Raw genomic sequence first — 27,872 nt, forward strand, 5'->3', positions numbered from 1 at the left:
CTATTCATGGCTGGGAAAAATTGAGACGAGTTTGATGGAAGGCAAAAAAAAAAAAAAAGACGAGATATCAGTGATTACGTAATATAGTTATCAAAAACTCGCTTTAGAGCTCTTGCGTAACGTAGTTACCGTTGCGGGCTGGAGTTTCCCAGCTGGCCGGCGCGGCTTGCATTGGTAATTAAACGAGACGAGTTCTTTCCGACCCGTTCGTGGCTCTGTTTTTACCATCGTGACGCCGGCACGCGGCGTGAATGACGCGGACTTTGTGTCAAGATTTAGACTCCTCGCGTCTATTTATAAAACGAACGGGGCTGATAAGTATTCCTCGCCATTTCCATGTGGCGGGGGAAAGCCCCGGCGCGCCCGCCAGGTAAACGACTCGCTAATTTTTATTTCGAACATCCCTCCTCTTCCGAGTGTGAAAAAACCCAAGGAAGTTTGGGAGAGAGCGACGCGACAAGACGCGCTCGCTTCCATTGACGTCAAGTCGGCGGCGGCGGGCGCGCGCAAAGGCGCACTTCCAGTTTCGAAGGTGATACAGATGGCGGCCTCCACGATACGCGTCGCGGTCTGGAGAGTACCTCACTAAACTGCGCTATGACTCTTCACGAGGTAAGTTTCGGTTGTTTACGTCTGGACGGACGGGCTGTCTTCTCTCGTGGTTGTATACAAACGCTATCGCGGCTAGTAACTCGGAGAAATATTGCCAAAACCGCCCAACATGTACCCAACACGGTGCAAGCAAGGCAGCTTCGCGTTTCCGCCGCTAGGGTCCGCGACCGCGGGCTCGCCGGCGACCAATCGGCGCCGTGCAAGGCGACGTGTTTTCCTGGAAAGCTCACGGCGACGGATTGTCCGATACTCGCGCGTGCGCTGCTTTTGTATTGTTTATTAGTTTGCGTTTAACGTGAGTCATTCAGTCAAAAGTTGTCCCGTCGGCGCCTCGAGTGGACGATGGCGATTTGCTGCAGCGTTACGTGATCGGAGAGACACTTTTTTTCATCTCGATCGAGTCGCGCATTCCGGGCCGCGCCAGCGAAAACGCGTCACCCAATGCGCCTCCACACGTAGCGGGGAGAAGATCCTTTCGTACGGCACAACGGTGGATAAGGCTTGATCGCCGAGTCGACTTCCGAAGGGTAAGAAAAGCTTCTCGCCGAAAGTTTTTCTTAAGAGCCTGCCTAGGCCTAATAACGCCGCTTGATCGAGATAGCGGCAGATAAGCTTTCTTGGCTCGCAAGTTGGGTCGGTTTTAAAGGAAAGGAAATGCACGGTGGCTTGTATGCGCGTGCACTCGGCTCGCAGCGTGCTTGAATTTGCGTCTCCTTTTCGCGAGCGCTTGGCCTGATGGCACGGCCGCCCGATTAAAACTGCGTTGTTGCCTTGGGGGAGTTCTTTGACACCGCGGTGTTGTGAGCAGCCCTTGAGGCCGCGCTTGTGTTGTCCGGCGCTGTAGACGTCGAAAGCGTTGGCAAGGAGCGGGTCGGCGTCATGCCGTAGCGGACGCGAGTTTTTTCGGTACGTAACTCGCGTTCGCCGATAGGCCGTGCGCTAGAGACAAACGCAGTGGCGGCGGAAGCTTTCGTTGCCAAATTGAGGCGCTTATTTTCTGCCGTAGGTGCGTTGTTCCGTGCCAAAAAGCCTACCGCGCTGTTCGCTTTAGCGTTTCGAATAGGCACTTCTCAGCCTCGTCGACCCTCGTTGGTACGGTTTTACTCCGGAACGGAAGACGTGCCGGATGTCCCGCTATTTCTTTTTTTTAGCCATCTCGCTTTATTTTCTTGCAAAAGTGGTGTTGTGGTACCACTTTAGCGTAGTGGACGCTCAGTGCTCCACATACTGAACAGCGAGAACACGGCAAGGGAGCAACTCAAGCGTTGTCATTCATCCACATGCAACAGTGTCATGACAGCCTGGTGCTGAAATGTTCTTGCCACAGACCATTAAAGGCGACATTTCTCGAGCGTGTCTGCGGGCTAGCTACGAATGAATTGTTCTGGAGCGGTTGTTGTCTGCTTACGTGTATGTATATATTTAACTTCGTTGCCATAATTGCCATAGGAAGCCGTGCCCTGATGCTAGGCGGGTTTCAAAAATGTTTAGCGTTTTTGAAAAATCCAGAGTATTGCTTTCACAACAAGCGGCACACGCGATCAGCCTGAACTGGTCCATACATAAGCCATTAAGGGTTTCTAAACACTCATCCTGTTACTAATAGCAGCAGCAGCATGACACTTAATGTAGCACACTTATGGCCTTGGAAGTCGGGTCGCTGTTTTACATGTTGACGCATATTAACACCGCCTTTAGGGGCTTGGCTGTGCTTTGTGTGAATGTGTGTGACTATTTGACTGGCAATACACATTGCAACTCCCTTTCTCCTTTGCCTTTCTCACTTCTTTCTCTTAACCCCATACCCTTTCCGGTCAAAGGTCGTGACGCACCCTGGGTTCGTTCTGGGCCCCGGGTTCGGAGCGGCCGCCCTTCCTCGCTCCTTCTTCTTGCATGAGTTGAGGACAGCCTGTTCACTAACATGCAAAACGACGTCAGCCTTGATGACGTAGGTAAGGCATGCTCCTCACTAACCCCATGTTGTCCTGCAATTGTTCTGGCATTGCGTTGCTGTCGTCGGTTGATGGATTGAGGCCTTGCAGTATTGGCATCTCACATCATACACCGCTCGTTTACAGGTTTGCAAAAGTTTACTCTAAATTTGGAGAGCAGATTAGTGCAAGGTGAAAGGTCGAGCATGTTGGCAATTCATTTGAGCACAAAATGGTACACCTGGCACAAGCTCAAGAGGGATATACACAAGCCCAGTGCTGGTTAATTAACCACCAATGATTTATTGCAGTGACACCCAGTGCAAAAAAAAAAAAAGGAATTGCTAGAAGCAACTCATAAAAAAGATATTCAAAGTGATGATAGTATACGTGGCGTTTTGGGAAAACAGAAACAAATCTGCACATCCATTTCCATGAATTATGCAAGTTGGTTCACATAAAAGTGAAATGACTGCGCTAACCAAAAGCTGTCTTGTGAACATGCTGTGCGGGAACAGTTGGTTTTCTCTAATAAGGAAGTCGGTGTAGTGTCAAACTGTGCAGTCTTGTCCACTTCGGCGGATTTTTGCATTATCTTCCTGCCACTGTTGCCGATTACAAAGAGAAAAAAAAAAAGTAGATGCACAATCGTGGCAGTGGGTACCAAGGGTAACTTTCTTTCAAGTGGCATTCCCTTGGGTTCCTTATCATTGGGGGGTAAATAAGCAGCAGTTAAGGCATTTTTGCTGAAGGTGTTGTTGATTTGCTGCCATTTTCCAGCGGCCTAAAGTACCTGGGGTAGACACCGCTGTGCCTGAATGATAGTTCACAGTAACATTGTTGCCGAGGCATTCACTGGACACACCAACACCCAGCACTGTGATTGTGGGTGTAGACCCATTCTTTATCTGTGATCTGTGTGGTTTGCAAAAACCGCACTCAGATAATGCAGAAAAAAACATTGAAATGTCATGGCCCTATGTGATGGAGTACGGGCACTAAATATCTTTTTTTGCATTTTTTCTTATTTTTAATGGTGTGCAAGACAGTGTACATAAATCACCATGTGGAATCTAGCCGTGCCTTGTCAAATGATTTTAATTGAATTCCCTTCCTTAGGTTATTTCGGTTAGCTTCAATAGCTGAATGGTGACAGTAACATCAAAGTTGGATTCAGATCACATGAGGCATGCAAGAATAGTAATACAATTACTGCTTCATCACATTAATTCACCAGAGTGACAATAAATGAAGAAGCAGCGGTTAGATAAGTTTTTTTTTTGCCTCGTGTGCCCCGTACTGAACTTTGACGTCGCAGCCATTGGTCAGCTGTTGAAACCGAAGCAGCATAAGAAATTTATCAATTATTGACCAGGCTTAGGCTAACTCCATGTGGTGATCCATCCATGTATACGAATGTCTTGTTCATCATTACAAAAAAAGGACCCACACCCAAAAATTGACGACTGTACTTCTTGAACCCTTCGTTAATTTCCCCTCTTCAGAAAAGACCGATTTCTTGTCAGCGGGCTCACAAAACAAGCTCACATACTGCAGTCATTTTGTTTGTGTGTGTTTCCTGTGTGCCATTTGAAATATCTCCATGAGGTCGTCTTGTAGGTTTGTTTCTTTTTGGAACTGCCACATTCACCGTCAGTCACCAGCACTGTGTTTGTATCCCCAACTTCTTGTTCTTATGTCAGGGGCCGTGTTTGCGGTAACAATGGGCGGCAGGGGGAACATAACTGCTGGGGATTTTCACAACCAAGAGGGGGCCCTACGGAGAACTGCTCCAGGGGTCACCGTAGATAGAATAGTTGTTTTGAAATTTTACAATAACCTTATGCTTGTTGATCGTGGCCGCCTTTTGTAAGCCAGGGAGGCTGGTTTTTTGAAGACGTAAAGGAATAAACGAGAGACAAGGTAGAAATTGCTGTCTGGCATGTGAAAACTGTCCGACGTGAAAGTGGAGTGCTAAACGATAGAAGCGAGCTTTGGAGAGAATTTCAAAACATTGGCATCGACTGTGAAGGTACAACAGGCTAATCACAGAACTAGAAGCTGAATTTTTTGCATTCCCTACAACAGATTGGCAGGACCACGTGATTGTCATGCTGCTTGTGCAGAAAACAAGTTAGAAAAGTTTGCCAGTCACACTCGCTTGAGTTTTAACTGACAAAGCTGTACCGTTGCCTTTTGTTGTCATAAATTTTAGTAAGCACCATACATGCATGCCCTAGTAAGGCCATTAGTGACAGTTTTCAGGAAAGTGCTCGTGCTTGAAATGTGCTCATTAATCATGTTTACTCAGTGACATTTGTTCATAAATAACGCCACATCTTTATGTAGACCCTTCTAGTGTGGGCAAATCATCTTTTTTAGGAGTATAAGCTTGCTGCCAATCAGCAGCTGCACTGACGTCATTCTGCAAGCGCTCCAGTACAGCATGGAAACCTCCTATTTCTACCTTCTTTGTATATTGCTGGCACCAGAAAACTTGCGCAGTGGCACTTAGCAGCTTTTATCTCATAATAGCAACTTTTGGCAGTAGAACGGAAACTACCGAGCTGAAACGTGTCCTCTGTTCTTAGGCAGTGGTACATGGTCCCCATATAACATAGTATATTGTCAACATTCATATTTAAGGCACATTTCTAACATTACTACATTCGCTAAATTTTAGAAATTCGAGGAAAAAGCTGTTTCTTTTACCAGAGTGAATTTGCTAGGCACTTCTAGTTCCAAGAAGCTTCCATAGATGGTGATAGCCACACTAGCGACGGAGTGACGCTACCACGAAAAGAGCTTTGCGTCAGACAGGCAAGTGCACCGTCGTGCGTCCAAACTGTTTGGCTGAATAACACAGGGGCAGATGCTCTGACCCTGTAGAATTCCCTTCATTGCCAGGAATAGCTGTCATTGAGTGTAATAACGGCTCTTTGCTTTTATTGACAAGTGCAGAAAACACAAGCGGCACGATAATAGTTATCATTGGGCTGCTCCTAACTGCTGTTCACCTTGAGCATGACTGTCGGACTAAAATTGGCCATTAGCATGCTGCATTTGAGATGCTTTGCTGCTGTGAACGCCTGCCTCCTTACAGGTCATTACTTGGTTGTGCTTTGCTCCAGATTCTTGTTGGTTGCAACCGATCCGTGATGACAGCTTGTTAATTGCGTTGCTCAGTCTTTCTCCTTTTCGTGCGTTTTTGATGGCTCTCGATCGTTTTCTCCGTCTCCGCGGAGCAGCGGAGGTGATTGAGCGTCACATGGCGGCCGAGCCCAGCTACCTGAGCCTGGACCAGGCGCGGCTGCCTGCTCCACAGCCTCAGCAGCAGCCACATGTGGTCATCCTGGAGCAGCCGGCATCCCGGGCCCTACGCTTCCGATACCAGTGCGAGGGCCGCTACCCGGGCACGCTTGTCGGCGTCAGCAGCACGACCGAGAACAAGACCTATCCCACCATCAAGGTGGGTGGCGGGAACTGCTGTATGCTGGAAGGGCCCCTTTCAAGGACTTCGCGTTTTTAGTGCCGACTGATCAGATCTCTGAAAGCGAAAATGGTGAAAGACCTGTCGATGGTGCTTTGCTGTCACGTGATTACCAAGTGTACTGACCTCTTTGTTGTCCTAGTTGTCGGAGCATTGGACCTCATAGGCAGGAGGCGTGGGGTTTGATCCCCGATTTTGTTGGGTGCCAACTCGTTTTCTATCGGGTGTGAGCCTTCCCGGTCCAGAGTGCTGGGCTTCTCTTGTCCTCAGTTCCCATACGGCTAGCACCCAGAAAAAGAACCTGAATGCAGGCATGACTGTGCTGACGGCTACTGCCTTCCCATACTTTCATGTGTGCAGGTGATGAATGTCCAGAAGCCAGCGGTGGTGGTGGTCTCCTGCGTCACAAAGGACCAGCCATACCGGGTGCACCCTCACAACCTGGTCGGCAAGGAAGGCTGCAAAAATGGCATTTGCACCCAGCATCTCAAGGCGGACATGACGTGCACGTGAGCCACCTTCTTTGCAGTTCCTTGTTCACAGTCCTTCGAGGTGCTCCCAAATATTGTCATATTTACCCCGGAATGAATGCTTTCACGTAATGACACGTCCCCTGCATTGGTCAAATAGCCCTTTGTTTAACCACCGTCCCCAAGCTGCACTCGTCATGGGAGATTGTATCAAAATCACCAGTGACGAGCTGCACTCATACGGCCTGATGTTGCACTGCTCCCACTGCCAAAGACGGATTTTGGTCTACAGTTATATTAGTTGCAATTTTCAATACCAGAGGGTGGTAGTTGTCCATGAAAAGCATTTTGTGCTCGTAGCACTTCTTTTAAGCCTCACGACAGCCATTTTTACCGAAAATCTCCAAACAGTTTGACGATTTTGGTGCGTTTTTCTGGAATTAATTTGGCGGGTAAAGAGTTAACATGTGAAAGGAGTTTTCAATGACTGCTGTGTAAGTTTTATCCCGCCGATTAGAGTACCTCTCGAAGTGGCATTTATTTTTTAACAAAAGAGTGCATTTAATAGGCAAATAATTATAGCAATTTTTGTAAAAGAAAACAGACATGTTTCATGTGTCATTCAGTGGGTTAGCCAAATTTTTCTTACTTATTTCATTAAATGCTAGGAAACTGGACGTCTCTCCAGTATTTCTAAAGCATTCCAAAGGGGCCAGTCGGAGCTGTTCCTACAAGGGGAACTGCAGGATGGGCGTTAAGGGACAAAAAAAGAGTGATTTTGCAACTGCATAGCAACAGCGCACACTCACATGCATATTTTTTCTTCTCGACTTGGTGGCACCTCAAAAGAACTGCATCCGCATGAATGTCAGACAGTCACAAACGTAATAAATGTTTGATTTTAGTACAGACTTGGGGCAACTACAGCTGAGGGCTTAAAGCAAAAAAGAATGAACCTGGTATGCAAATGAAGAAGGAATGCGTATTTGTAAGTTGTTCATTCTACAAAATTAATGGTCACTGCTGCGGCTAAGCTTTTCATCACCTTGCTTGAACATGACATTCTCTTCCATGCTTTCAGTGTTGCCGAAAGGCAACACCTCGGAAATACGGGTGACACAACGGAATCTGGCAAAACATCATCCCATGTATTGATCACAGAGGCCATTGAAAGTTATGATGAGTGGATTCCCATGGACGACATTCTAACTGGCTAAACGCTTAATGTGTGTGACATTTGAACCCCATAAAAGTTACCAGGGCCACATAGGAAACTTGCGTGCAAGTAATGCAAAAGCATTGCAGTTCTGTTCCAGTTTCATTGTAAACCTATTCCAGTTATATTTAAATTCCATTCTAATTCTGTTGCTATTGAATTGCGATTCTATTCTATTCCTTTGTAGTTGGTCCAGTTCTAAATACTAGCACTGACTATTACTGGTTAACATTTCATATTTTTGCAAGCATTACCAACAATCATCAAAAAATCCAACAGGCATCCAAATGCATAAAAAATTACAAAGTTTGTGTTGAAAGCCGCATCTTCACTCAAGCACAAATTGCCTGCCTTTGATGTTGTCGCACCGTTACGACCAATCGCAAGTTTTGTAACGCTGCCACTTTTCGGGTGATGCCTGGTTTCAGTGTCAATGAGTGATCTAATTCTTTTGCACTAATAAGACAGTTGTGCAGATCACAAAAGGGCTGCCTGCTTAGTGCAAAGCATTTTTCATATACACCTACTCGGAGCTACTGAACCATAAAGTAATATTTCATTTCAGTTTGTTGTGTTTATGAGCAGTGGTGTGATTTCAGTTTGCCTTCCTTTTTTTTTTCCCTCGGCTTTCAGCTTTACAAGCCTCGGAATCCAGTGCGTCAAGAGGCGTGACGTCGAGCAGAACCTTTTACAGCGGGAAAGCATTCGCGTGGACCCATTTAGAAGTGAGTATATGTATAGTGATGGGTGGCTATATTTAAAGCCAGTAACTGCAGGTCATATGCACAGATGTTTATGCCACAGGGAACTTAATTGGTGCTGCGGGGTCAGATTAGTGAACTGGTTAGCGTCGAAAAGCGCTGCATTCTTTTTTTTTTTTTGTGCGGTGCAGTGAGTTCAGTTATTTAATATTGGCATTGTCTTTTTCTTGCTCCTGTTGGGCTGCTAGCCGGAAGAACTGCCATGGACGTTGGAGGGTTTCTTTAAGGAGTTTACTGCACTTTGGCCTGGATCTTAAAGCAGCTTATGGGAGTGCGCAAACTTAGTTCTCTGTGGACTTGGGGGAAGCAGTTTCTCTACTGGACATTGGGGACAGCTCCATCTGTAGGAGGATGCAAGAAATACCCCTCAAAGGAGGCCCTCCTGTGAATGGCCTTCTTTCCAAGAAAATTGGATTTAAGGGGGGACACTGGTCTTTGGGACCAAAAAATGACCCAAAATCAATTTTTTAAAAATGACATTTTTGGAGCCTATAGCTATTATTCTTCAACTCTACCTGTTTTTCTCTCCCAGGAAATCGGTAATTTGACCATAATATTAAATTTAGATCACTGAGTGGGCTCAATTTGTGCAGGAGCAGGCGATTTAACACCATGAAAATTGTGGACACGTGGCTGTCTTGGTACGTCAATACCTCAACGTCTAGGACAGATAGACATGTTGTTGTTTGCTAAGGGAAGCTGAAGGCACAATGTATGCAATAATCTGAGCACAATTGTTCAATCACGCTTCAAGAATTTGTAATTTTGCAAAGTTTATTGATGCGCAATATTCACTCTTTGAATGCTGCTATTCTAAGTGCTGCAAAATTACTAATGAGGGTAAAATGAAAAAACTGCTTTGATTATTGCACTCTTTACTCACCATACTATGTAGCCATGGGTTAAAAATTATTTTTTATTGGGCCATTTTTTTTTTGCACTGGTGTACTAATAAATGACTAATTAAATTTAACTATCTTCAGAACTAATTAATTAAGAAATAAATTTCACATTTGAAATCAGTATAAAAAACTGAGCAAGGTTTTACAGTTTAATTTGGATTGGACTTAAAATAAGGAAAATATGTCTAAGACCAGTGTCCCCCACCAAAGATTCTCCCACAACTCGATTCAAACCTGTGACGTCGGTGATGAAGCGGACCCTGGGACCACCGTTTTGAAGTGAATAGTGGAGTGGCCTAACCGCAGGAATCTATCGATAAAAGAAAGAAAAAAAAAATCGACACAATATTGAAATCTGCATATTAGATGTTGCCCAAAAGTAGGCAGCGGTCAGTCTAAACTCACTTGTGAGCATTTACGCAGATGTGTAAAGTGTTTCTCTTGCCGTGAGATGCAACTGGAAGGTATATTTATCTTTGCGCCGTTGCAGATGGCTTTGCCCACAAGGACCAAGCTGCCAGCATTGACCTCAACGCGGTGCGCCTGTGCTTCCAGGTGTTCCTCGAAGGCTCGCAGCCGGGCAAGTTCACCGTGCCCCTGCACCCCGTCGTTTCGGACATTATTTACGACCGAAGTGAGTGTCCCCTTCCCCTCCCGGCAGTCGCCCACTGCCTCAATGTGGTGAGGCACTCACGGCGTGAACGACGAGATAAGCTCAAGTGCCTGGTGCTGTGGACGAGTCCTGATTTTTCAACGCTTGGTGGAAAGATAACAAGGAGGAACCATTACCAGTTCCTCATTGCAATCGATTGCGGCACCGAGATAGTGCACCGTGAAATGGCCTGTCGTGCCGGCCTCCCTGTCACGACGTTACCGCGGGTATACAAAGTAGCCTTGGGGTCTGATAGAGTTCTGAAGCTGTGTCCAAGGCTATTGTTTCCTCTTCCTTGGCTCATGGGCGACAATTGTTGTTGGGTGAGCAACTTTTAGTGCCCCTCCAGCTTGATTTTTTTTTTTCCTACGCTTTTCAGCTTCAGTTTCTGAAAATCAAAAAAAAAAAAGCCCCTGCAGTTCAGTTTGCTTCCACTGAATCAGACTTCTGCAGAACGCATTTTGTTCAGGCAAGTTACCGGCTGGGATGGTGAAGGAGTGAGATGATTAAGATGAATGCGTCGTTGTACTGTGTAGCTCAAGACTTAACGTTTTTGAAATTACCGTCTCATCTCAGTTAGCTTGTGAAAGCAATGAAAATATGATTACCAACTTAACGAATTTCATCTTTGATAGCAATAAGATGGGAGGTTACGAGACAACTTGTGGCGTCATTGGTGTATTTCTTCTATTTAATATGAGGATTCAAGGTGTGTGCGTTTTTGCGACTGCTATTACCACACATTCTCAGTTAGCGTGTGAAGTTCATCTGAGTTTAATTAGCAACTTACATATTATATCTTTAGGTAGTGATGAGGTTGCATTTTACGGAGGTACCAGTTGCAATGACCTTGTTGCATTTTTTCATTACTATATGGGGTCAAAAGGTAGACACTTTTTAAAAGTTTTCTATATCAACGCTGCAAAAACATTGGTATGCAGCCCTTATAATGTGTTGTGCACTAATGGTTTCAGCTTACTGTGCGTAGAGTCATCTCAGCTTTGGAGGGTTTCTTTAATTTGTGCTGTAGCGAAGATGCGGCTTTCGACACAAACTTTCTAATTTCTTATGCATTTGGATGCCTGTTGGATTTTTTGATGCTTGTTGGTAATGCTTGCAAAGATAATGCCGCCCGGTTGCATTGCTGCACAGATGTGCGGGGTCATCAGCTGCCTATTGTTTGACGATTTCAAGCACCACCACGGTTGATAAAACAATTCTCTTGGAGTACTTCCCTAAAGATTTCAGCAGTGCAACTTTGAGACAGCGTAGAAATTGAGTGAAATGACTCTCCGTGCTTTCTCTCTCTACTCTTACATTGGACTGAGCAAGAAAGAAAAAAAGATTACAGGCTAGGACTGCACCGCAGGCTGATGAATTGTCCGCCAGTTCATGAGATAGAATTGTGTTGCCCTCTAGATGATGTTGCTATCAATGCTATTACTGTCGGGCTACCTGTGGTGCCCGCTGTGCTAAAGTGTTCTCCGCACACTGCCAGTCCAAAACTGAGTCGAGGACTGCTGTTTGAGCTGCACAATGGGTTCTGTGGTCTGTCGCGACATGATGTGTTGCTGTCATCCTGACACACCTATCCCTGCCAGAGGGGTGCGCCCAAAAAGATTGGCTAATGGTTGGTCAGAGTTCACATTTGCCAAGCGTGCTCATCTGTCCTTTCTTTCTTTGCAGAGGCCATGTCTGACCTTACCATCACGAAGCTGAGCCATACCTGTGCCCCGATGTCGGGAGGCCTGGAGATGATCTTGCTCTGTGACAAGGTCGCCAAAGGTGAGGGAGGTTGACTGTTGGCCAGCCACTTTTTTTTAGATTGCATGCGTGCAACCACTTGTTGCTGGTGTTCTCGTGCCTGCCACTTGTTGATTCGCTCACACCTCTTGCAGTCATACTGCATCTTTTTGTTCTCTGTGTCATTGTCATGATTGTCATAATCAGTTTTAAATTCATTACTGGGCAAAACTCCTTCCACCGTTGATCTCTAGCTACCATCGACATCTGCCTGCCTTTACTGCTGCGTATTGGCGGGGGGGGGGGGTGAATCTTCGAGAGAAAGAAATAAAAAATGTTATTACGGTGTAGCCAAAGGCTCAGAGGAATGACGCAGCTTGAAAATATGGAAGCAGTGGGCACCTTTGAGTTCTATTCGCTATCAGGTTTGTCATGCAGCAGGAGGCCGTCACTTCAGGCCACTTCAGAAACGTGTGCAACACAGTTGAGTTCAATGACGCCTCTCGTGTGTTGAAACCTTGGTAACGTTTTGTGTTGCCTCTGCTGCTGCTGCTGCTTTGTGTGAATTTAATTTGTTCATTGTGTGCGTAGTCGTAGATGCGGCTAGGTTCCTTTTTGTGAACATGGCATCACCTTCCTGCCAGTATTACGTGAGGGGCGACGCTTCAGCAAAGTTGAGTGCTGCAGAGCCTCAGCTGTCAGTGTTGTCGTTGTCGCTTCGTGCCTTGTCCCGTGCCTATTTGGCCCCCGTCCTAGTTCTATCAACACAGCTCATTCATTGCCTTCTGTTCCTCAGTGTCCTGTGCTGCATCTTGCGTCCCGTGTCTGCATTCATGCCCATTCTTTTCTTTTTTTTGCCTGTGCCTCCCATGTGCTTTGCATTGCAGCCCCGAGGTTGTCAAAAAAAAAAAAGGCGAATTCTCGCAGCTCATGATTTTGGTGGTAGCCATCTAAAAGAGAGATTGGGTCATATTTGTACCTTGTTTCTAAATGTAATATGAAATCCGTTTTGAGGCAGGCCTGAGTTGACGTTGTGTTACCAACTTCCAACTTTCCAAGTTGCACTGCCTAGGTCTTGGGGTGTTAAGGCCGGAGCTGCAGCTGCGTCGCTGACTCTCGAGTGCCGCTGTATTTCAGATGACATTGAGGTGTGGTTCGAGGAGGAGCGGGAGGGCCAGACAGTGTGGAAAGAGCGTGCCGAGATCCTGCCCAATGGGGTGCACAAGCAGGTGGCCATCTGCTTCCGGACGCCCCGCTACCGGGACCCCGTCATGGCCGACGTGCCAGTTGACGTCCACCTGCTGCTGAGGAGGCCCTCCGACGGGGCACTGAGCGAGCCCCGAGCCTTCACCCTGCACCCCAATGAGCGCGGTGCGTGACCCCTCCTCCTTTCTCGACGTTTTCCTGCCATGTTGTGTTGTTTGTGTGTAATTGGCGGTGACGATTGGGATGAGTGAAGTTCTGGATCTGATGAACAGGGTCGGAAGGAAAAGACGGCGTGCTTGGATCGTGCTGACAGCACAGTGGTTGCTCTTGATGAGGTGTTCTGTTCTCATAGTGTGTTACAACAGAACACGCTTCACTGCACTTTTTGATTGGTGCTTAAGGTGCGATGTTAAGGTTCTTTTGTGCAGCTGTGTGTGCACTGGTCAGAGCATGCACACAGATTTGTACAGAAGCTCACGGAGGTGTTATTGAAGGGGTGTAGACACCGAACTTTTGGTTGTGTGTTTTCTTCTTTGCAATGGTGAGCAAGATATGCTGTGCACGGATCACCACGTGGCGTTGGCCTAGAACCGCTAAATAGTAGAATCACGTTAATTTGGTTTCAGTTTCAACAGCCAAACAATGGCTGTGATGTCAAGTATCAGTATAGGTCACGTAAGGCATAAAAAAAACTGTTATATAATAGTTGCTTTGTCATTTTAATTTCCTACAACTCTAAAGCCAAGCCTGTTTGAAGAGCTGGAATGACAATGAGTGAAGAAGCTGCTACTCATCAGTTTTTCATGCTGTACGCTGTTGTAAACCTGTTTAAACCTGTTGAAACCAGAACCAAAATAGCATGAGAAAAGACATTCAATTATAAAACACTCAGCAGTCGCAGACCATCACCACGTGATGTGATTCATGTATTCGAATGTCATGTGCATCATTGCAAGAAAGAAAACGTGTCAATTAGCATGTCGTATCATGCTAATTGTGGCACGCTAATTGAAGGGGATGTGCATCCAACTGGCCCCAATTGCTGCTTTGGTTAAGTGTTCTGCTGGGCTAGTTGGTGCTACATTTCTGACGGAGCTCGGAGAACTCGTACTCGGCGCCCACACTCACAGCTCGAGATCTTTATTGCTGACTTGCAGTAAACTGGAAGGGAAACTAGGGATGGATGCAGGCAAGATAAAAAAGTACTTCTTATGTTTGCTCGGATTTCTCTGCATGATTCGTTGAGGTCATGTCAGACATGACCTATCCATCATATTGTTTTTCTTGGTTGTTTCATAGTGGGCAATTTTCTTCTCGTCTATGACGTTTACATTCATATTAATCGGAAACGAGCAACAGATCCTCAGTTGTGAGTTGGCGCCTGTGCCTTTCTTGCTCGAATCCATAAGTACATTGTTCAGTTTTATATCTCGTAAAGCGCATTGTAATTTTGTGCAGTTGTCCTTATCTGCCGTGAATTTTTGTTTTGCATATTGCATTTTGAAATTTCTTTTTTGCATGAAATCGGGGACACAACAGCAGTTACATGCAGCGTTTGTGAACTGCCCTTTGCCCTCTATACACGTAGTTATCATGATAGGCACGAAAAACCCCCCAAGCAGTTGTCTCATCTCCCATCTGCCGTCTTGCAGATCCCGAGGCAATCGAACGGAAGAAGCGCAAGATTGGAGAGGGCTACTTTGACCGGTACTTCCAGGAGAGTGTCCTTCTCGGTGCCTGTGCCGGTGAGTGCTGGTGGAACAGTGACCTCGGTGGCTCAGTGTTTGTATACAAACACTGTGTTTGTAAACATAGGGGGGCGCTCGCGGATGCCGGAGCTGACCGGGGGTGTAAAGTAGGGTTAGCGCCAATAGGAATGCATGCGAGCAAAAGCTTTCAGTTCTTTTTCTGCAGTGCACCAATTGATGTCATCCCTCATAAGAATCGCCAAGTACATCCTAGAACAGATTGTGAAAGTGTGATTGGTCATTTCAAAGGCGATGTATTCTTGGAACACCGCGATATGCGCGTGTGCGAGTCAAATCCATGCTGGGGGTGGGAGGTAGGAGCACGGCCCGTGGAACCACATGCAAGGAAAATTTCCAAAATTTTTTTCTCCTTTTAAGTACCCACAGAGGCAAACGTTCATTAATAGTTAGGGAGTACTGTATAAATGCTTGTAAGGGTCGCACTTTTTTTTTCCCAGATTCAAGGGCCAATTTTCAAGGTGATGTTCATGAATGCGATGTACACGAAATATACATGTGCTTGCCACCACCTACCAGTATGTATGTGTGTATATATATATATATTCAAGGAAAAACAACATTCCAGTCAGGGAATGAGCGGCATTTGGTCTACGCTGAGTCGTCCGTTGTCACTGGTCAAGTCATCCATCGCCGAACAGACTTCTCGTCCACGTTGAATTTCCGCCACATACTTGCCTTGTTCGAGAGTAAACTTTACTACTTTCTATTTAAATTGAACTTTATAGCTATTACAATGCTTGCCCATTGTGCTAAGATTCCAGTGCTCAGCGGCAATTCTTGAAAAAAAAAAACAATTGAGCAGCGCACGAAAGCCACAACACACATGTGGTTGACTGTCAAAAAAAATTGGCGGTGGTTTAGCTCTGGTTGAACCTGGAGTGACGCAATAGCTACAGCTGGCCGAGTGGAACTTGCTCAGTTGAATTGCAAATTCGGTCTTTCACCGCTCCGTTTCGCTGAGCGCACCTTCTTCATCTTCGTCCCACTTTACATGGCACATGCGCACAGCTGTTGCAGCTCGGTTGCGCCGGCGAGCCGCGCCGCCGGCAGCAGCAGCTGCTCCGCACCACATGGCTGGTCACGTGACCAACCACGGGGCGGGGCACCATTACAAGCCGCTGCCACGCTGAAGGCTTGAAATGCTACCGTAATGTAGCTGTCGCTACAAAAGCTGGAGCTGCTGGTACTGATGCCAATATCGTGGAGGTGGAAAAAAGTTGCAGATGCTAATGATGAGTCATGGCCTTGCACGCCACCTGTGGCCGACACCTGGAAGCTGCTGCACATGTGCATTTCAAAGCCTATTACCACATGGTTTATGGAAAGGTTGGGTGTGGCCCTTACAAGGATCTTTTGTTTTTAATTTCTTTTTTTCAGGAAAACGGGGTGCGGCTCTTACATGTTTTTATACAGTACTTTGAAGAAGAGTGTGACAAAGTATGCCACTTCATTTCGAATTTACCTTTTTGAAACTGCACGATAATAAATTATAGTTGGTGAAGCCCGGGCATACCTTGTGGTGCTCTATTAGCCGGGTGTTTCTATGAATCACGCAAGCTTCTCGTAGAGTGCGACATGCCGCTGCATCTGTTCCGTGCAGAGGCAATGCATGGTATAAAACCATTTGGTCCAGACCCTTTTTCCAAAGGATTTCACTCCAGAAAAAGCTGAGGATCAGGCTGGGAGAAATATGCTACTCATCAGAAGACCAATGGGCACCTGTTAGAACTGGGGATCAAACTGAGCACCTCCTGTATGTGAGGCAGATGCTGTACCACATGGCCACCACTTTCTCCTATAGGCTCAAACTTCCTCCTTGCATCATATTCATGCACAGCATTTTATTGCACCTTGCATGCTGTGGGTTGCCTGTAGGTGTGGGAAGTTCAACATAACCGCTTCTTGCATGAACCTTTATTCTCTGTTTCCTTTTACCTCGAGTTGTGGAGTGCATTTCGCTTAGTGGTTGAGAAAACTCTCATTGCTGCTTTCGCAGTAGGGGAATACTTACGTGCCGCACATCTGCACTGCGGTCACAACATGGGCCGTCTTTTGTGGAGGGGGGGACAAGGCGTCCAAAATGGAATTGTGGAGAGCTGGCCGGGTTGGTGCATATTTCATACAAGCAAAACCAGCGGAAGGACGCAGACATCAGAGAAGCACACGGCGTTGTCTAGTGTGCTTCTCTGTGTCCGCTGGTTTTGCTTGTTTGAATAATGGAAGTGCTCCAGCTTTTCTATTTCTATTTTTATTATTACCATCACGTTGAGTTTGAGTTGTTTACAACCTATGGACTAAGTTACCGTGGAAGGAGTAATGGAGCAATCGGAAGACAGGAAGCACATTCTTAAAATTAGTGATAAGCCATTCTGCTGTGTCAGAACCTAAAGCCCCTTAAAAGCTGTAAAAGTAACGCCATCTTCTCTCTCCTTTTGACCGTGGCTTCCCTTACTCGATGCCGATCCGAGAGACGTTCTCTGGAGCTATTGCATTGGCGCTTGCATGCACTGCTCTCATTGTTAGGCATCGCGGAGGAAGAGGAAGCAACAAAATAAGCAAGAAAAAAAGCACGCAAAAACTGATTGAAGGATTGAGCAATTGAATGTCGGCCGAAAGCGCAGGGAAGGAGGCGGGCGGCATTCATTAAAGGTTGGCATTGCTTTCGGTTCATTGAGGGGCTTTATCTGAACCAGGTGCTTACTGGGGCCTCAGTTATGAACAACACTACTTGGATAAGCTGCAAATAATGGCTTTGTAGACGCGTGTTTTCAGGCATGATTGCAGTTTTCTGTGTGTGTGTGGGGCAGTCAAAGCACAGCTTTATTTGTAGTCGGATCTTGGATTTATCAAAATTATTGTTTTTGTCTCTCAGAACATCCCCTTGAAAAACACCCATGCAGAAGTAAAGCACTGTTGTTCACGTTTATCGAACTCCTGTTTAAAGGAACATTAGATAAATTGTACATCGTTGTGCCCCATTGGCTTTCCCGCAGTCGCTTTTCGCTCACGGAGACTGATCAGGCATGCTTGTGTTACAAAACCGTGTGGCGAGGTGAACGCGGGTGTGCGAGAGTAGCCTTCGGTCTCATTCATTTTCCACGCGACACTGCTTTCATGCGGAAAAGGCAGCTTTCGGTGCACAGCTGGTCATGCAGTGAAGCCAACCCGACTGAAAGCAGCAGCCTTCGCCTAGTGTGCTTCGTTGCCGAAGTCGTTGCGGAAACAAACTGTACCTTCATTTTAATGAGATTATTCTAGTCACAGTGGACTGCTAACAGGATTATACCTCTTATCATAAGCAGTGGCTAGTTCTAAGCCCCATCCACTATGATTTCGATGCGAGCCGGCTAGGCCTAGCGACCTGTTGTGAGCTGTGCTGCCAGCATGCTGGCTGGCACGTAGCTGCAAAAAGCGCGTCACTAACATGAGTGCAGTGTATCATTGCTACTAATTTACAGATCAGCATATCTGTGATCAGTTTTTATTCATCGATTTATCAATATGTCAAACTATTTCACGATTTTCTTTGAGTTCAATGTATCTGGGATCGACTGTATATGTATTACTTCATTGGAAAGGTACTTTTTTGTGCTCGTCAGAGGTCACATCTTAATGCTTGTTTAAGTGTAGTCAGCAGAATGGTGCCACAACTCAGCTTCTAATATTTTTTTCTCATCACTTTCTTTTTCCTTTTTTTTTTCCTTTCCTTCCTTCCTTTGTTTCCGTGCCTTGCCTGACGTTTCCGCCACCGTCTTGGTTCTTGCACGGCGGGTTGTCCCTTTGTAGCGCCACCGGTGTCCGTGCCTAGAACTATGCGCCAGGCAGTCAGAACTCAGGCCAGGCCTGAGAGTGGTGAGAGCACCTTTTTGTTTCTTTTTGTCTTGTTTTGTCCTGTGTCCCCCGTGTTTATTTTACTGCCACTTAAGGCCGCCAGTCTTCAATAAAATAACGTCATGTTCACGCGGGCTAACTGTTGGCAGTTGCGTGTGGATTCATTGCCGGAAGCCCGGACCAGTGCGCAATAAGGCTAACCTCATTGGCCTGATAACTGAGGCGTTCGTGTACTGTGAGTACCACAGTATAGGCCAATAAGAGACTCGGGCAAAGTGATGTTCCGATGTTCGCACGCTCTCTTCACAAGTACGCAAGGGCAAACGATTACTCGCAATGACGCAGAAGCAAAAGCTGAGTTCTGTAGTAACACACCGCATGCGTTTACTTCCTGATAGAGAAAAGGCACAAATGTATTTGTTCCTTTTTTCAAACAGACAGAGCGCAACACGCCTCAGCACCAATCCTTTGACAGTGTGAGTGCATCCCATTTGCTGCAAACATTAGCAGCCACACACACGGGCGCTCACGGCACCTGAATGGCTGTTTTTCCCCGAGGAGATTAATCCACCTGCCCAGCGCATTAGTACCTAGAGAACGTGTGTGGTGTCCTCACACATAACGTGGCCAATTGCTCCAGCGTCTTAGTTTGTGCGAAGGCACTGTGTGTTGTGGATTTAACAAATGAAAAGCGCTAATGGAGGGAGTTTGTTCTGGTAGTATGGCTTATGAAAGCATGCTTGCAAAAACTATGCTCTCTTCATGTCGTCAGTGCTGTGGGACCAGCCTGACTGGCGAGTATAACTTTGGTGACATACCACGCAGGCCGGCATGTACGAAGCCATCGCAGAAGGGCCTCTAAATTCATTGATGTAATACACAGCTCAGCACAGTGCGCTAGCAACATCACAAACTTGGCAAACAAAAACATCTCAACAACAAGAGCAAAGGCTCCATCCATGCGGAGTGATTTTCAAGGAAGTAAAGATGAAGGTGCAAGAGTATGGCGCACGAAAATTCACTCAGGTGGCTCGGAGAGCAGCAGCTGCTCTCGTGTGAAGGATAAATGCACAGCATCGTCCAACAGGAATGCAAAAAGTGTCCATATCCAGTCGAACTCAATATAGCACAGAGCATCAGAGGACTCCAACATAGAGCATAAAAAACTCTATGCCTTTATGCTCTGCTTTATGGTTTATGGGTGTTTTAACATCCCAAAGTGACTCAGGCTATGAGGGGCGCTGTAGTGAAGGGCTTCGGAAATTTCGACCGCCTGGGGTTCTTTGCCAGCATAGAGCATCAGGGTCTGCTAGCTGCCCAAGCTGCCTAAGCTGCCTGAGCAGAAACCTCCTGGCAGCACGGAGCATTCCGTGGACCGCCGAATAAGAAAAACAGATGCGCTTATGCCAACTTTTTAACCGGTCGGTGGAGCTTCTGGACTGCTAGAGAAATATCGAATTTGGGCCAGCAGCCCGAGGCAGTCGGCAGGTAGTCTGGAGCTGAAAATCCAAGACACCCATCGTTGATTGCGATGTATGCTCTGCTCACACTCATATCTTCTAGCCGAGGTAGAAACAAGCAGCAAAGCAAAAACCTGGCAGCAGTGCCAAAACAGGGCTGATAGTGCAATGCTAGTGATAGTGCAGCGCTTGTGCCTTGTCCTTTCTTCGTCTGTGGTTGCATGCTTTGGCGCTGCTCCTTTTCTTAGGCTGATAGTGACTCCCATGTGTTGCAAAAAAAGAGTGCACCATGAAACTCCACCTTACGGAAGTTTGGTCTGTCATGCCTAGACCACTTACTGCGAACATCGGGATATGACGAATTAACGATGCATGATAGTCATGTTTCTTATAAGTGGGATCAATTTAGTACCATAATCTAACCTTTGTTGTAATGCTTGAAACCTGTTTTCCCGGTTGTCTCGATGTTTCTATTGTTTCAGGGGTTCCCGAAGCACTCATGGCTACAAACCTCTGCTGGAATGTTGTAAATTTTTTTTTGTTGCATGCCATTTTAACTCAAAATAAAGCAGAGGCTGGGCGATTTAATATTTATTCAGCGTTGATAGCTGGGGAGAGTGCGTCAAAAAATGTTTTATGAGCGGAAGTCTGTCTTATACTGTGTGTGGCTAGTAAACAGTAAGCAATGCAGAAATGCCTCCCTCGTGCTTCCTGTCCCCCACAGGTCGCAGTCCTGTTCCCGAAGCAATCGCCACGGCAACGGCGATGCAACAGCAGCACCACCACCACCAGATGGTGCAGCAGGTCGGCGCTGCCGCGATGGCACAGCTGACGCCCGTCAACCCTCACTACCGTGGCGACGTGGCTGCCGGCGCAGTGGCGCCTCCCGCCTTCGAGCCGGAGGTGGTCGAGACGGCCGAGAAGCTTGACAGCCTCGACCTGGGCATCGACCCCAACGACATCGCACTGACCTCTGGCGACCTCAACATGAACCTGAGCGACCTGGCCAGCGCCCCGAACCTCTCCCTTGTGAACCTGTCGGCAAGCCTGTTTGACAGTGGCAACAACATCGGGAGCGAGTCGAACCTCATGGAGGACGGCCGTGGGGGGGGAGGACTCCTCAATGATCTGGGTGGTGGCAATGGGTGTGGCGGAACACGAGTATTCAAGACGGAGCCGTCTTAATGCAAGTGGTGGTGGTCTGCTGTCCCGTTTGCTTTTTTTTTTTTCTTAAACGCCATAAATGCTCGTGTGTGCATGGTTCCTGGTGAATTGACAGTGGTGAGGTGTGTGAGGTGCTGTCACAGCCACCGAGAGACATCACAGTGTTGCTGGCTTGAAATCCCATAGAAATCCCATATGCGAAGGTCTGCGACCTTTTCGCAACCTCAGATGAGTATTACTAACCGTGGATTGAAACAGATCTCACAAGGAGGCACTGACCAGCTGAACGTGTCATTCTGCTTCTCGGTTATTGAGACAAGATGGTGGCAGTTGTCCGGTTTGGAGGAACTGTATGTCAGGTTCCAGTCATATCTTATAGCGTCGGCTGTTAATGGGGAGGTTCCTGAGTAAAGTGTGTTGTTGCAGTTGCAGTGGTAGTCACAAATTATCCATGCAGCTGAGCGTGACCAAAAGGAGGGTGGTAGGGGCGGGCAGCGTTATGCATAGGCATCTTGCATGGGATTCCACAACATGGGTGGTGCAATCAATCAATCAATCTTTATTTTCATTCTGTCAGTGATACAGAAAGAAGGACTGTGACAAAAAGCTGTTTTTCAGAACAGCTTGACTAGGCCACAGCCCCATCACATGGCCACCACATGCACACAGCCCGCGCCTTGTGCTGACCACACAAACAGAGAGAACATAGAAAAGCAGGAATTAATCGGCGCCTTGCACTTGTCACATGAATCAGTTTTGGGTGTTAGCTTTTTCGATGTCTGGCTGCTTGCTGAAACGAAGTGTTGAGGCTTAGGACTTCTGATTCAAATTCTAGGCGATCGCTGTCAAAGTGGGAGACTTGTGGATAGTTTGCAGAGCACCTTAAACTCTGCGTAATTGCTGTGGTTGTTCCAGCGGATGCACCCCAAGGAAATTCCTAGAATGGTGGTGTACAGGTAGGCTATATTATATACCTAGCGGACCTACCCGTACGTACGGTTATGTTTTTTAAAATCTGTGTATGGTCTGCACCTTCGAAATTCACATCTGAATTTAAAAAAAAAAAAGCGCGGCCCTTACGCCAATTTATACGATAAAGAGCGCTCTTTTTAGTTTTCCACACATACTCGTTCTTTCGACTAGCGCTCCTCTCCAGTGTGCCGTTCCTTCCGGGTGCACAACACCAGCACCGTTGAGCTTTGCCTTGGGAGGCGTATCTCAGCAACTGCCACAGACGAGCAGTGCTACTTTCTTCTGCACTCGTCTCACACTCCCTCCTCCTTCCACGATAGCCACCCTCCAGTCGCGCATTCAACCGCTGTTGCTATACCTTCATCTGCCCACACCAACCGTCTGCCTTCCGCGACAACCACCCTCTGGTTGCAGATTCCTCTTCTCCGCACAACTGCAACCACATTACTGCAACGTGAAAGCCAGGAAATGGGCCCTTAACAACTGTTGCTGTAAATCTGAAAAGTTCAATCCCTTCTCATAACCCACAGCATCACTTAGCCGCCTAAACACTCATTCACCAATTACCCAGTCCACAGAGGATCTCTTCGCATGCCACTGACCTTGGTGGTCAGTGTGTTGCGTGCTGCAGCTCTGTGGTGTCTCGTGTATGTGGCCGTGTGGATGTGAAAGTTGCGCTTTGTCTGTTCTCCACATCGGATAGGCATTTCTGTCCGACCAAGTGAATATCGTGCGGTGCTTTCAGCTATGGCAAGTCCTGTGGCTGTTCGAGGAGCATTGTTCTTTGAAAAATTTGCCACAGGAGCCCTTCTCTTTGTATAGGCTGCGAAATCTCCTAACTGCAGGTAGTGTGCAGATATGTTATTTTTTTTTTTTTCATTTGCTCCAGTTGGGTTCAGCTTTGTGCAGAAGTGTGAAATGGCGGAGAGAAATAGCATCGTTTTTTGCGGTTTGAATGTACTGCGTTCAGTCTTCATTCCAGTTGCTTTTGTCATTGTTCTCATTGCATCTGCATTTTCTGTCCTTCCTTTCGCGCACGCGCGTGTGTGTGTGTTCCTCAACAGCAGTGACAAGTGGTGTTTGCTACAAACTTGTTTAATATTTTACGGAGATGGGAGTCCCTCCCGCACTTGTTGATGCAATATATGACATGTTTCGAGAGGCTGGCGATCGGCGCTCCGGATAGCGTAAGAGTTTATTGTTGAGGCTTTTCTCGGGGAGTCGTGTCGAGTATGCCTTCACCATTGCATCATATCGACGCATGGTTCATGGCCGGAGACTAGCAAATGTTGGGCTGCATTGACAGGATTGAATAGTAACTGTTCTGTTTTTTCCTTCCGGACCACTTCAGAGAAGTCAGAAATGGGTATCTGGCACGTTACATCATTTCTGTTCACTATATTTCATTTGCGTAAGCAGTGGCGAATCGAATCGTTCCTCTGTAAGCATTGCTTATTAGTCGGCAACAGATGAAACGTGAACGGGGCAATTGAAGCACTATCAGCGGGGCGAGATTTTAAACTTAGTCGCATAGATTACCATTCTGTTTCTTTCCTCCAGTTATTATTTTTGTCTTATTATGTTCTTGTATGAATTGTCCCATTTGTGTTTCATTTGTTGCTGGCAGTACTTGAAAAGCTATGATCAGACTTAAAAGAACGTGACTCCGCTTTAGTTCGGCACGTGTTTGATTCTGGCTCTAGTGCGAGAGAGAGAGATGAGAGACGCTTGCTAAGACGAGGACCGGGCACAGTTGGGCTTGTAGCTCTAGAATAAAGGTAGTCTTGTTAATTAAAAATATATATATATATTTATGCCGTCCAGAGTGAATTCGTAACAGTCGGCTTTGTGCAGGCTCTCTTTCTATGGTCTACAATTCTGTTTTTCATGACCTAACTTAACCTCTTCGCTTCTAGGCCACAAGGGACACAAATTGTTTACTCGGGCTGTGTGCAAATGCTCCCACATTTCTTCAGAGGTGGTCATGCTGCATGTCTAGCTTTGGTCGATTGACTCCTGCAGGTCCTTCCTTAATGCATGCTTTCGTCGAGCTCAGCGTTGCTTCAGCAAATGTAGTAGCCAGTGCGAAAGTTGTAACTGTCACAAAAACTTTGTTGTTGTAACATTACGTGAGTAATGGAAGGCACCTGTGTTGTGGCAGGAACTTCGTTGGAGATAGAGCCTTTTCTTAGAAGTGTTAACTGTGATTCAAATGGCCCGGGAAGTTAGTTGTGGGAGGACAGAGCAAGCTTGAAACGTTGGCAAGGTTTTGAAACAAGATGTACTGCAGGGTGTTTTGGATGGGTGCACAGTTTAGAGCTCTCCTGTCCTTGCGCTGTCGTAAATAGTGGTTGAGAAGGGAAGAACGATGGACAAGCTTCGGTCGTGTTGTCGTAGCCTACATCGTAACCAAATTTAATGCTGCCTGGTTAATGCTATATTCATTTCTAGGGGGTGTTTAAAAGTCCTCAGTGTGTGACCACCTCTTAGCTGGCGTTACTGGTGAAGCCACGCGAGTCCGTTGTGGAAAGCTTGGTCACTGCATGAGCTATGGTCACAAAGTTGCAGCACTGCTGAGTATAGACCATGGCACACTCCGTTTTGGTCACAATAACCAGAAGGTTGGACTCCTATTTGTTTTTGAATGCCTGTTGAGTTCAAATTGGTGTTGCTTCTATCGTATAAAGCCCACGTGAAGGATTTAGTTGGAATTGAGGTTTTAAAGGAGGAGCATGCTGATGAATCACAAGTGTTTGACCGTTAATGATAGCATCACTGTATTCTTTATAGCTGTGATATGCACATGTCGTCACAAGTCCTTTTGTTTAAGCGCATTTATTTCGTGGGGGGCTTGGGAACACAAGATGATGGTGGTGGGATCTTCCCTTTTGTTATTTACAGTCGTCGACATTTTCCTTGAGTCTTTGTTCACTTACCATGGCCTGGAATAATGATGTTGCCAATAATGAAAGAATAGCCTTTAGTTTGGAGTCCAGGAGCCATGATCTGGGGCAATCACCTTCAGTAAGCTTCTATATTTCATTTTATGGAATACTAAACAGCACTTAGACATGCTAAAAAGGTTCTGCTTTTACGTTTTATAAATTACAATATGTCTAGAATATTCGTTTGCACTGGTGTAAAGTTTAGTTAGAATGCCCTTCTAGGTTTGAAAAAGGGTCACCACTTGTAACAAAACGTTGGTGGTGGCACCGATATAGATGGTTATAATTGGTAGTTTTTGCTAAGACGGTTGTTTCAAATGGAACTTCTGGGAGGCTGCTACCTTCATGTCACGTTGAGTTGATGTCAGCTAGAGACGTGCTCTCTTATTAATCTCTTTTGCTCCACTGGGTTGTAGTTATTGATCCACTGAGAGTGGTTATCGTGGGACATGGCTTCTGGGGTGGTCTAACGTGTTACTGCTTCCTTTGACCTTCGTTTTCACTTGCATTTTCAGTACTTAATTCCGTGCTTAGTCAGCAGCGTGCATGCTTTTCAATCATCAATATATTCAACTTCCCGTACATTTGCGTCCTTTGTAAATATGTTTGCACCACTTTTTTAATGTATTACAATATTTCAGGTCACAGGCAAAAAAGACCTGTTGTATTTACCTTCGTGCATGTTTTTTCTTGCACTGATTCATTCCTGCAGTCATGCTGATGGTATCATTACTTTTTCGCTCGCAGATATTTTTGTGTTGGGACATTCCACGTTTTGTCACGTTTTCCTTTACCATATTTTGATTGCTCAAGAGATTTTATACAACTTGTTGTTTATTATGAGTTCGTTCTGTGTTACTTTATTTCTTTGGGTGTTTTGCCATTGGTCCTTGTAGTCATGTAATCATGAAATGAACTCGCGTATCATCAGGTCAATGTCAAGGAGGGACAGACCGCTTCATGTGTGCCTGTCAATAATGCTGTGTAGTAGGTCAGCAGGTAGCATCTGTTGAAAACCATCGTGTTACCTCGGAACAAACCGTTCATGACTTGAGGTCTGTTGGTTCAAGCGAGGCTTTCATTCTGCAGCTGTTCTTGCAATTACCAGTAATTGTCTCTGTCACTAACTAGTACTGTGTAAAAAGAACAAATGAGAGTTTGTAAAGTCTCGTGTGTGTTAGCAAAATTCTCTGCTGTGTATGATATGATAGCTAAGTATTTGTTGCAGTTCTTGCAAGGATGTTACTGCCCAAGAAATGGAAAATTAGGTGGCATTGGTTTGCGTGCCGGAAGAGCTTGTGCCAGAAGCAATATGGAGCCGTGGGGCGTAATTATCCGAGCTGTTCATTGCTTCGGCAGCAACACTGTGGTTAGCGAAAGAGCAGATATCACCGGTTTGGTTCACAAAATACTGTTTTAGTGTGTTTAAAACACCCTTATTATTGTACCCTGTGATGCCAAGATAAATCATGGCCATTGATGCGATAAATGACTTACGCATTTGAAGTGTAGATTGTTTATATTGTTTTCTTGTCTACGGTGCTTCGTTTTATTCATTGTACATTTCTTCCCCGTTTGCTTGTAAATGTGTGTTTGATATTGCGGGTGTTATTGTGCTGCTTGGCATGTCATGTGGATAGCTCCGTGTTTTTCCCTTCGTTTACAGTGACAACAGTGAGAGAAGTCTAGGCCAAGTGGCTTCTTCCTTGGTCAGTCTTTGGGGACCATGCGGTGGGGTTTTTTTCTGAACACACTGTCGTACAATGATCGTTCTTTTGAGCACGAGCATGCTTCGCACCAGGAAATTTGGCTGTGATTTCGCGATCTTAAGTTCCACCTGTGCAAGATCTGCATCGCAAGAATGTCCGTTGTATTTTTTTTTTTTCTCACACTTGCTGAGCAGCCATTGCTAGAATTCTTTTCATTTTCTCAAGGCCTTTGTGCGTAGTTACTTGTAACTTTAGAGTGGTGAGCTTGGTAAGGTGGGATGTGTTTGGGAGGCAGTTTCTGCATAAAAAAAAACAGTGGAATGTGTTGTTATATATAGATTGGACGTGCATTTTCAGATTGTTTGGTTTGCAAAAAAAAAAGTATATTGTTTGGGACTAGCTGCTTACTTTCAGTGCAGCAAAAATATCAAAACATGCAAAGAAAATTGGTGTACGTGCAAGGCCTGATTAATTTCTAATTTTCTTCTAAATTGTAGTATGTGTTTTGTTATAAAGCAGTAAGGAGTGGATCTCAGAAATTTAGTTAAAACTGGGGTTTCTCAAGTTGTTGTTTTCCTGTTGTGACAGTACATCAGCAATGGGAGTACAAATCAAAAGGGATAACGTATTGTAAACTGTGGCTTTGAAACTACTGAATGTGTTGGTTACCTGGGTCTGCCAATGAGTTGTGACAACAACAGAAGTGTACAAAGGTTACTGGACGAAAAAGATTTAACAGCTGTTCACAAAGTGTGTTTGAAAAAAAAAAATGGTGTTTATGCTTTTCATCGGAGCGCTGTGTAACTGTGATTGCCATGCGAGTCACCACCCTTCTTTTGTGAGTGTCACAATGTGTGTGCTTCTTTTGTTACCAGGCCCTGTCATATAAATACTTAACGGTTTCAATCATTCTTGCCCATAGGGTATATGAAGATGTACATAAGTCTGAGCTTAATAAAAGGCCAGACGATTTGAGGCTTACGAAACCACAGCACTGTGTACATGTCATTCTTGTGTGATATCTTCTTGTGACATCTCC

The 27,872-nt window shown here is 45.9% G+C and overlaps 1 protein-coding gene across 11 annotated transcripts; it reads left to right on the top strand.

Annotated features, from left to right (window-relative positions):
* Positions 1-484: 484 nt before the first annotated feature.
* LOC144104493 (embryonic polarity protein dorsal-like) lies at positions 485-27,824 on the top strand. 11 transcript variants are annotated; one of them, XM_077637545.1, is made up of 12 exons: positions 822-1,139; positions 2,433-2,564; positions 5,792-6,012; positions 6,394-6,542; positions 8,353-8,444; positions 9,873-10,016; positions 11,721-11,819; positions 12,915-13,148; positions 14,636-14,728; positions 18,539-18,604; positions 20,768-21,745; positions 21,847-27,824. In XM_077637545.1, the coding sequence occupies exons 2-11, from the start codon at positions 2,534-2,536 to the stop codon at positions 21,226-21,228; spliced, it is 1,590 nt and encodes a 529-aa protein (XP_077493671.1). In that variant the 5' UTR covers positions 822-1,139; positions 2,433-2,533; the 3' UTR covers positions 21,229-21,745; positions 21,847-27,824. The 11 variants fall into 11 exon arrangements, with proteins under 11 accessions (XP_077493675.1, XP_077493676.1, XP_077493674.1 ...); XM_077637549.1 differs by lacking the exons at positions 822-1,139; positions 2,433-2,564 and adding an exon at positions 485-612; XM_077637547.1 differs by lacking the exon at positions 2,433-2,564 and having other exon boundaries at positions 816-1,139.
* Positions 27,825-27,872: the final 48 nt, after the last annotated feature.

This window comes from Amblyomma americanum, chromosome 9, assembly GCF_052857255.1.
Source record: "Amblyomma americanum isolate KBUSLIRL-KWMA chromosome 9, ASM5285725v1, whole genome shotgun sequence".
In the NCBI taxonomy this organism is placed as follows: Eukaryota; Metazoa; Arthropoda; class Arachnida; order Ixodida; family Ixodidae; genus Amblyomma; species Amblyomma americanum.

Coding starts and splice junctions, on each gene's coding strand:
- LOC144104493 (XM_077637545.1), top strand. CDS start 2,534: ATGCAAAACGACGTCAGCCTTGATGACGTAG. Junction 13,149..14,635: donor CCTGCACCCCAATGAGCGCG/GTGCGTGACCCC, acceptor GCCGTCTTGCAG/ATCCCGAGGCAATCGAACGG. Junction 18,605..20,767: donor TCAGGCCAGGCCTGAGAGTG/GTGAGAGCACCT, acceptor TGTCCCCCACAG/GTCGCAGTCCTGTTCCCGAA.